The 10,785-nt window shown below is 31.7% G+C and overlaps 1 protein-coding gene across 3 annotated transcripts in view; it reads right to left on the bottom strand.

The window, feature by feature from the left end:
- Positions 1-3,933: 3,933 nt before the first annotated feature.
- LOC112692046 (disco-interacting protein 2) overlaps positions 3,934-10,785 on the bottom strand; it is a 132,299-nt gene continuing 125,447 nt past the window's right edge. For 2 of the 3 annotated variants that reach the window (XM_025566562.1, XM_025566561.1), the window contains exons 9-19: positions 10,050-10,751; positions 9,736-9,970; positions 8,860-9,668; positions 8,645-8,757; positions 8,324-8,570; positions 7,987-8,254; positions 7,755-7,919; positions 7,567-7,682; positions 6,765-7,487; positions 4,350-4,473; positions 3,934-4,257 (exon numbers count right to left, since the gene is read on the bottom strand). In XM_025566562.1, the coding sequence (XP_025422347.1) occupies positions 4,005-4,257; positions 4,350-4,473; positions 6,765-7,487; positions 7,567-7,682; positions 7,755-7,919; positions 7,987-8,254; positions 8,324-8,570; positions 8,645-8,757; positions 8,860-9,668; positions 9,736-9,970; positions 10,050-10,751 (3,755 nt within the window). In that variant the 3' untranslated portion in view covers positions 3,934-4,004. Of the gene's footprint in view, positions 4,258-4,349; positions 4,474-6,764; positions 7,488-7,566; positions 7,683-7,754; positions 7,920-7,986; positions 8,255-8,323; positions 8,571-8,644; positions 8,776-8,859; positions 9,669-9,735; positions 9,971-10,049; positions 10,752-10,785 lie in introns of all 3 variants that reach the window. The other variant, XM_025566559.1, reaches the window with a different exon arrangement.

Here is a 10,785-nt window from a genome sequence, read left to right as displayed (position 1 = left end):
CACCAATGTACGCTAATGTTATGCATCCAAAAGCATTCCAGACTTGGCGGAGATCCTAAAGAAGCCAGGCATATGAATATCTAAGACGTAGTACATAATTTCGATTTTTAATGAATTTTAAACCGATTCGTACCAGCACGGTGCATATTACGTCCGCAGCGGACTTCTTGTACGAAAAAAAATTACTAAAAATTAAAATTATTATCAGGAATACCTTAGTGCCAGGATTACTTTACTAACAGGATTACTGTCTTAGTGAGTGTGCATGTTTTTGCATATTTAATAGATTTTTCAGGAATGTGCTTATTTTAAAATTATTATGCTTTATTTTGCATATTTTGAAAATTTTAAAATTAAAAACTATAGATTCATATATGGTATAACTTAATAAGTTAAATAAGTTAATAAACTATATGTATATATTTGAACCGATCGAAAAAAAATATATATAAAAAAATATTTAATTTTACCATATATTTATTATACTTAATTTTTATTGGCACATCTTAGCGCATATATGGTTATTTTTAGGTGCATATTTGGCCATTTTTTTGTGCATATTTGAGTATTTTTTAGAGCTACAAATCCCTAAGCCTAACAATTACTAATTGATGCGATGCGTCTGAAAAATGACATTATTGTTTCGCCTCATTGTCTATAACAATGGAATGCTTTTAGTTTTGTTTTTTAGCTAGGTTCTATTTATGTATATTTTAAAGTACGAAGAATACTATTATTATATTATTAATTTGAAAAGTGGCTGTCGTAAACAAAAACAGGCAAATAACCACTGGCGTCTGACAATTACTTTGAACATTGGCCATTCGTTGTACTTCAAACAGGTACCTACATGATTATTATTCGGTAATGGGTACACTTGCTGAAGGGGAGAGACATGTACTTTAAACCGTACGAGTAAGCAGAATTTCGAATTGTAAAAAAATACGTCACCGTAATGCGCTGACATTAGTGGCGCGTTATACATGTGTGCGATGTGTGCAAATGCCACGGGCCCTTGGCTGGGGGGGGGGGGGTATTATTGCTCAAAATTGAAAAAAAAAAAAAAATTAAATAAATATAATTATGAAAAAATAACAAGATCGTTCACATAGTTCTCGATTTGATATAAATGTATAATTGTTATAAATGTTGTATTAAATTCGATTATCTTTACTTCTGCAAAATAAATAATAATTTAGGGTGACTACATTTTTTTTATAAAAATTAGCTTTCAGTGGTTTATCATTATCAGCCTTTTTCCACACCGATGGCTATATTATTATGTATAAAGTATACATATAATATAAACCTCTACGAATTTACACGACTAAAATATCGCAACGTATTTACTTAGTAAAGTGTACTATTTTATGACCCTTGTAGTCTCGTGTGTCATTGTTAAGAGTCAATACAGAATAATATACGACAAACTAAATTAAATATTTTATTTCATTAATTATAATTATAATGGCTTTAAAATTTACTAGTGGTGCTGCGAAACGCAAAATAAAAAAAAAAGAGAAGGATCTATTAAATGGGTAATGAAAATTGATACATTTTTCAAACAACACCATAACACAATGAATCAAGTATTTTGTCAAATAAAATTAATATTGTTAGTAATTCCATGATCCGATATTATTATATGCAATACATGTAACGTATTAAAAGTTCTTCAGTCTACAGTGATTTTTTTTACTTCAGCAGAAGAACAATTAAAAATCAATATATTTTATTTAACATTGGATAATCCAATAATACCATTAAAAGAACGTTTTACCAGTTTACGACATTAATTCTGATTTATCTAATGCTCTTGCTGATCAAATTTTGTCGTTCAGATTTTGTTTTAAAGAAGAAATTACAAAACGAACATCTGTAAAAGCAATTACTGAATTACTGGTTATAAAGAATCCCACATTAACAATAACATTTCTGAAATATGTACAGCGTATGATATTTTTAACACTCCACGTAACAGTTGCTACAGCGAAACATTCATTTTCAAAATTAAAATTAATAAAAAAACTATTTACGGAACAATGTGTAAAGAAAATTAAGTGAACTTAGAATTGTTTCTATTGAAAATGATCGAGCACTTTAATTAAATTTAAAAAAAATAATTAATAATTTTGTTGAAAAAAAAAGAACGCAAACGAAATTTCGATCGAACTATTATTATTATTATTATTATGTATAATTCCATATTATTTTATACATAATTTAAATGTCAATAAAAAAGCATGTACCTAGATTTTTATAAGATTTTATTATTTTAGAATAAAAATACTTACTTTAAATTTGAACTTATATAACTATAATTATAATATTTTAAATTAAAATATGAAGGGGTACTTTTTTTACTTATTGCACATGGGCTCATATTTGGGATGAACTGCCACTGGCTGATATTTTGATATTTTATTACAAATCACAGCATGGATCACAACACAGATCCATTGTTTAACAAGAACAATATTGCTTTGTTTTTAAGTTCTATTCTTACAATATGTTGATTTGCATAAAAATGCTTGAAAAACACAATCACTATCATTTAATTCAACATTGTTTGGTTCACTATACCTTTATGTAAATAAATATTATACAGTTTTATTTGAGAAATTTAAAACATAAGCATTTGGAGAAATTTTCAACTGAATTTAATCCACACATAGCATAAATTACTCCATAACAGATATATAATACATATTACATTCTTTAAGTTGAATATATAAACTAAAATAATTAGTTTTGGCAATTTAATAGTTAAACTTTAGGTTCCAAGTATGGTATCGGGCTTATAAAAGTACAATCTTTAATAGTTTGGAACTTTTGGTTTAGAAACAGTTTGGAGGAGGATAATACAATAAATAAAAATTTCACTTTGGTAAAATCGAACATGTTACGTTGTTATGATCAATGAAAATAGTTGAGCAAGACAACAATAATTTTATCTCCATAAATTATTTAGATAAAATACAACATTGAGCATTTCCACTTTGCCAAACATTGATTTTTAATACCATATACTTTATAAATCACTGGCTTTGATAATATAAGCAGCATAACAAAATTTGTTAGTAAATATTATTTCAAGATAAGTGTTTTTAAGGATAAAAACTAGTGAGCTATAAGATCAACAACAAAAAATATTTTTAAACTTTTAATATTTATACATTTAAAAAAACACACAAACACACATACACTTTTCCATGCATGCGAGATACAACTAAAGTTTCAATTATATACTAAAGGTAATCAAAAATGATGAGCACTAATAAACATTTTGGCATCTATTATAATATTAATGTGTACAGGTAAGACAAATCTACAATTATAAATAAAACAAAACGCAAATTCATACACTGTTGTTTCATAATAATTTCTTATACATATAAATATAAATATAATATACTACATTTATTGTATGTACAAAAAAAAAAAAAAAACATTCAAGACATGGTGAAGTTGATGTGTATTGAACATGAATGTCACGCATATACTCTCACGTAAAGGTCAAAAATAATATTATCAATTAAAATTGCACAATATTCATATACTTACATATATGTTTTACTTAAAAATAAAGAATAAAAAGCTACATAATGTTGAATGGTTATTATAACTATATCTTTAAATTTATATTTTTAAAGTTTTTAACATACGACTAGGTCATATAGTAGTAGCTATACAAGTAGAAGATAATGAAAGAGTGAAAAATGTGGCCCGAAAACACATCACAACCATCAAACAGTATGGCAACTTAAAATAATAAAGTATAAGTATTTATCGTACAATATTATATCGAACATATGAATCAAGAGTTCAATAAGGTAGTCTACTTGTTTGGTTTTTTTTCTCTCTCAATAAATTCGATTATAATTATGATTTCTATTCAACACGTCTGGTTATAATAATAATAATAATAATAATAATAATAATATTGTATATCACAACTATAAATTTATCTAATAACAAAATATTAGACCCATTAAATATGAAAATTACATGTTGTATGCTACATAAATAGGGTCCAATTGGTCGGCCAAGAAGCCGTCACGAAGATGCATACGTTGCTTTTCACCGCGAGAATTGATTGGCACCACACCAGGATCAACAACCACGGCAACGCCAACTATCAAATGATGTTCTTCAAGTACCACATTGGTTACTAATGGTACCAAATCAAGCGCTTCACTTTCATTACCATCCAGTTCAACCACGACTACTAGAAGATTAGTCCAAGCAAATACAGCACTAAAATCAAAATATTGTTGAATTGACATTAAATTTATTAGGATTCCAAGTATTTACATTTAAATTCAATAAAGACAACGAAAAAATCTTACCATTCTGCAATCTTACGATGACATCGCATAACACTGTTTTCAATATCAATAGGATGGTAGCGCATGCCTCGTAGGATAATTGTTTCATCCAGTGCACCAACCACAAAAACAGCATCATGAAGTTCTGAATAAATTGTACATTTGAAATTAGAAACTCGATTAAATTCAAAAAAATCAAAATTAAATTAATTTGATTTAAAGGTTATAGATACTTCACAAAATGTATGAAAAATAAATAAAAATAAAAACGTTTTATAAAATATTAACAATCAAGTGAATATTTACAATTTTTAATTAAACATATTGGTTGTTAAAAAAGAATTTGTAAAATAAAATTACTTTAGAAAGATCATTTTATTTAGTTAATTGGGTGAAAAATATAAAACTAAAACAGTTGAAAGTTAAGACATTGATAAAGAGGAGACTTATATAAGAAATTTGAAAAACTTATTAACAAGTATTTCAAGTGAATGATTTCATTAAAAGTCAAATATTTATTACCATGTAAGGCATAAATGATTCAAAAAACAAGATATTTGATATTTAATATGGCATGTAATAGACAAAACATATGTATTTTTGAATATTTTTTTTTTTTTAAGTATTTAACACCTCAAAAGGGTAATGAGTATAGTTTTTAAATTAACAAAAAGTATACAAACAATTTTGAATGATATCATATTAATACATATTTAAAAGAAAAATATAAGTGAATATAATATAAAAGTCGAGTAAATTATTTAATATTCATTATTAGGTTTTTTAAATTAAGTTGAGAATCAAAAAAGAAATCGAAGTTAGGTACATTATTATATGATACTAAAAGGCGGTACTCTGGATTATTTTTAATAATATTTGTCGAGCAATGAGGTACTAAAAAAGGATGATTGTTTTTTGAATTGAAGGTTGAAATTTTAAAATTTATTTTACTTAGAAATTCTGGTGAGGAAAGTTTATCACTTATTAACTTATAGACAAAGTTTACATCGTTAAGTTATCTTCTAGAAACGAAACATACACTCGATTTAGTTTCTGATTTTATACTCAAAAAACGACGTTGGATTTTATCAAGTTTATCAATAAGATTAATTTATTTAGGATTCCAAATGACTGATGCATATTCTAATATTGATCTGACGAGTGAGCAGTATAGTATTTTTAGAAAGTTAGATTTTTTAAATTCGTGACAATTTCGGTTTATAAAATCAATAGCCCTTAGAGCTCTACTAAAATGAAATCAATATGAGCATTAAATGTCAGATCAGAAGACAGCAGAACACCTAAGTCACGTACTATAGATGTATTTTGTACTTCAAGGTTATTTATTTTATATGTGGCTAAGGATTTATTTTTCTGACAATTGAATGAAATATAATTACATTTAGAGGGGTTAACTGAAATTTCGTTTAAATCGACAATAGAATTGACTGAAAGATACATTTTCAGGTCATCGGCAAATAGTAGATATTTACAAAATTTAAAAGAAGAACCTACATCGTTTATAAATATAATGAATAAAAGAGGGGATGGGTGACCACCTTGAGATAAACCAGATGTTACAGTATTATTTGAGGATAAAAGACCATTTATATTAACATATTATGATTTATTAGATAAATGTGATGAGAGCCATGATAGTAGAGGGTAACCTATACCAAGTTTTTTTATTTTCAAAATCAATATGTTATGATCAACTGAATCAAAAGCCTTTTTTTGATCAGTTTAAATTGCGTCAACACGGCCACTTGATTTAACAATGTCGATTAAAAAAGAATAGTAAGTTATTAAATTAGTTTCCGTTGATTTCAGTTTTCAAAAACTATATTGCTCACCAACTAAAGTATATTTAAAAGGTTCATATAATTTTGGTTCTATAAGTTTTTCTAGAGTTTTTCGGTGTAAAGTACTTAGTTTTGATATGGGACAATAATTATCTATGTCAGATTTGTTACCGAATTTTCATAAACTAGATTTCCATTTACTAGGGAAGACTCCAGTGTAAAAATATAAGGTGAATAAACAGTGGATATGAGTAGTAAGAGAATATCGACACATATGTAAAAATAGGGGTGGTATTAGGTCTGGACCTGAAATAGGGTCAAATCCTATATTCGAAAGTGCCTCAAATCGATAAAGTAAAATTAGAAATATCTACTATTTCGTTCAAATTTTGAAAAATATTACTATCGACAACTTTTGGTATGTTAAAGATAGACGAAAAGAATTCGGCAAATAGATTAGCAGAACTTGTTGGATTATCAGAGTACTTATTTTCTAAACGCATTACTGTAGGTAAATTGTTATCTTTTTTAAACTTTTTGATAAATTTCCAAAAAAATGTGGGTTTGAGGATAAATATTCTGTTATTATTATTATAAGTCCATAATTATTATTAGAACTACTATTAGCATATACCTGGCATATCAACAGGAACTGCTGCATTGCTACTTAGAGTGGACTGGTTAGATGATGCAAGGGATAAATCACTGAGAGACATTATATCAATGGTATCTGTTGAATGTAATGCTACACTTGATGGAGTTGATGTCGATTCCGTGCGTCTTAAAAATCCCAGATATCCGGTTCTAGCATAAACTTCACCGGTGCTTCCAGTAACTAATCGCGCATTAAACTGTTCTGATCCATTACCGCCATCTGATATTTCATTGCCAAATACGCTGTAGTATCCACTAGCGTTATGCGGTGCTTGTACCCAAATTTCACCAAGATGCGAATCACCACAATGTCCTTTAGTATCCGGATGGGCAATAATAACTTTAACTCCTGGTAATAATTTTCCAGACTCGAGCAAACATAATGAATGCGGACTACCACGTTCGACTAGAGACACTCGATCATTTCTTAAAGCTCGTAAGTCTACATACACACAAGACGGTTCTGGACTAGATGCTCCCTGCAGACATATGGCTACATTTACACGGCATCCAAAGCTGGTAGACACAGCTCGTGGACTGAGTCCAAGAGCAGAGAATAGTTTTGAGAATGATGTTGTTAGATTTATTCTAGGTCTTTCTTCGGCAACCACAACACATGTCCGTACACATGCTAAATTGACACCTCGTTGTTTTAAAAGCCCTACAGACGAAGCCAAACCTTTGGTGCATAATTCCATGACACCTATAGTTAAATAAAAAATATTAAAACAACTAAGAAATTGAATCACTCACGTAACAAAGAACAAAAATGTATTACTTACCGTAAGAGCAAAACGTGTCTCGTACTTGGTATTGACTGACAGCCGTTAGCCATAAGCCTGGGTTAATTTCAATTTCCGATGGAGGTATAAGAATTGAATGATGACCAGAATATACACTAAAATAATTTTAAAAATAGTTGACATTAAGTACAAAAAATACATTAATATGTAGAAAATAATCAACTTACCTGCTTAAACACCACAAAGCAAAGCCTAAACCGCAATAAGGATCTAAGCATAATGCAATATGTCTAGACGGATAAAGTTCACAAGCTAGTTTCATAGATCTGCATAACGATGTGACAGCCGCATGAGACATTTTTATGCCAGCTAACATCCCAGTAGTAGAAACACTATATAAATCAAAATTATTAGAAATATAAATAATATGTTTTAATATTTATTTTTTTTATAATATACCTGAAGTCTAAGTAAGCAAGAAGTTCTGCAGTAGGTGCTCGGTAAGTGGGTACAATTTTTTTTTTTGGCATATCATCAGTGTCCAAGATTGTTGGCCACGATTTCACATCAACTACGTTGCTAGCTTCTTTAGATTTAAGAAGTTTTATGACATTTTGACTGGATAAGACTAAAGTAGATTTGCTTACATCTACAATCATTCGCACCGTTGGTAGAGTAGTTTGAAGATTTTGTGGATGAGGAGGTCGTATTGTAACAGGTACAGCACCTAGAGTATAAATATATATACATTATATCACCCAATGTATAAAATTATTATTTTTAATTTTAAACTTACCAACATACAAACACCCATAAAATGCACATATGAGATCAATTCCTGGAGGAAAGATGAGTGCAACATGATCACCAGTGTTTACTTTAGCTCGTTCATTTAACAAGTTAGAAACTTTCTCTGCTCGCTTATGTAATTGCGAACAAGTTAATGTGGCTGCTGCACCACCTTTTGCATTCACCAATGTAAATATAACATGGTCTGGGTCTCGGATAGCTCGCATTTTCAATATTTCTGATATGAAAAGATACTGAAAAAAATAAAACCAAAAGACTTATTAATAATGTATTTATGGTTAACATAAGACATTACGTTGACTCTTACGGTCTTATTTGAATCTGATTCCATATCGATGATACCAATATCTCGTCCTTGTGCAGTTGCTAAGCGATTGCCTTGCACTATGGTTCCAACCATGACTGAAGCCGGTCCCACGTCTGAAACAGTGCCGCCGACTAGGCAAAATTATATGAAAACTTCATTTATAACTTCCATCCGAATTCCCCCAAAAGACAGACGAAAATGTTAAAAATAGATACCTGAATGCACTTCTCGTGGTTTTGGCAAATTGGTAACGCAGGTATGAGGACACATCAGTACATTAGCTGGGTGCAGGTTTCCATCTAAAAATCTTCTTTTGCACTCGGACAAGTGAATTCCACCCAACGGTGTTTTGGGAAGATAATTGGGCGGCACCAAGGCTAAGCAGTATAGCCCAACTTGGTGAATGGAATCTACTGCTTGAAGGACCCTGGACATCCACTGAAAGCTTTCTTCTTCGCTGCATTCAGGTCGCTGTTCAGCAATCACACATATGCGCTCGTCTCGAAGAACTCGTATGGCGAACACAGCAATTCTTCCTCTGTATATGAATTTCATAGGTTCCACGGCTAAGACTGTGGCAATTATGTCGTCAGCGTTATGTTTACGTCCAGTGACGGTCATGAGACCGTCTCGGGACCCACACACGAATACTAGCCCTCCCGGTCCGAGGAATCCAAGAAGCCCAGACCTTGTGTACTCGATCGTATCATTTGTGGGTTTGCCATCTTCTCCAATAGGTGCGACTCGGAATGTTGCATTCGATAGACCGGGGAGACCCCAATAATTACAGGTAGTCGTGCCGAGACCACCCATACAGATTTCTCCGACCTCGTCAGTTTTGCACATGTAAGGTATGCCGTCCATTTTAACCACTACCATAGAACAATTTGGCATAACTTGGCCGCAGTCTTGAAGAGTTAATGAAGTAAGAGAGTTTTCTTGGTCCACACGTACAACACCATAACTTAAGCCGGACATCGACAAGACACCACGTCCAGTCGCATTTACCCCGGCTCGGCCAGGTCTAGAAGAGTTAAATGGTAATGTGAAGTTTAAAAAATTAATTTAATATGTTAAAACGTGTATATTACCTCCGAACGGAAACTGTTAGACATTCACTAGACGAAGCACATGGACATAAAGCATCTGGCCGTAATCCTTTGGATTGGAAAACGGCTAAGAATTGATCGCAAGACGACAGAGACCACGGGTTGGCTCCGTCTCCGACCAAAAGTAATCTTAATGAACTGAGTATGATTTCTTTATGATCTTTAGTCGCTAAGAGACCCCAATGCAAGTCTCGAGACTTGACAACTGCTACACTTGCTGTGATAATATTTATGACGTTAATTTTAATGCAAATAAAAAAAAATAAGAGTAATACAATAATAATAATAATATATACCTCGATATTTAGTTATCATTTGCATCCATGACGCTGGGTTGACTTTCATCAAAGCGTATGGAATATATATGACATGCATCCCATTTAAAATAGACGTTAAAACTGAATGCCATAGGCCAGTCTCACGTTTGAAATCGAGAACGCATACCATGGTGTCACCCTCTGTATAGTTACAAGCTTGAGTCAAAGCGCGACACTGGTTTAACATGGCTGTGCGACTAACGCTAACACCCATCACAGAACCGTCTTTATCAGTTGTATATTCTATGTAAGAAGGAGTGTCTTCACCGATGTGAGGTGGTGGACACCAGTCTTTTGGAGTCTTGGGTAGATGTTCGGTAACAAACCAGTGCAGTTTTGGCCAGCCCTTAAACGCTACGACCTCGCCAGTAGCTGTTTTCGGTAAACCTTTTAAGCAGACTTCCGAAGTCAGGGCTACTTGGACGCCACAGCTACCAAGTAGAAATCCTATTTGCTGCGACCCTGCATCCCGGCGAGTTAATGGCACTTCAATGGGCACAGGAACAATGCCCGCAAAAATGCATCCATAGAAAGAACAAAGAAAGTTTAGCGGGTCGCTATTTGGATAGACTAGAGCCACACGGTCACCATGCTTCAAGCACTCTCCACCACCATTACCTTTGACTAGTGGACGGTTTAGGAGCGTATAGGCTACTTTGTGAGATCTGCTAAGGAGCTTACCTAAAACAGTAACAAATTACTAATATACATACGC

This window comes from Sipha flava, unplaced genomic scaffold, assembly GCF_003268045.1.
Source record: "Sipha flava isolate LNK unplaced genomic scaffold, YSA_version1 69_pilon_pilon, whole genome shotgun sequence".
In the NCBI taxonomy this organism is placed as follows: Eukaryota; Metazoa; Arthropoda; class Insecta; order Hemiptera; family Aphididae; genus Sipha; species Sipha flava.
Note: the sequence above shows the minus strand (reverse complement) of the source record. Positions and strands in the feature narration are given on the sequence as shown.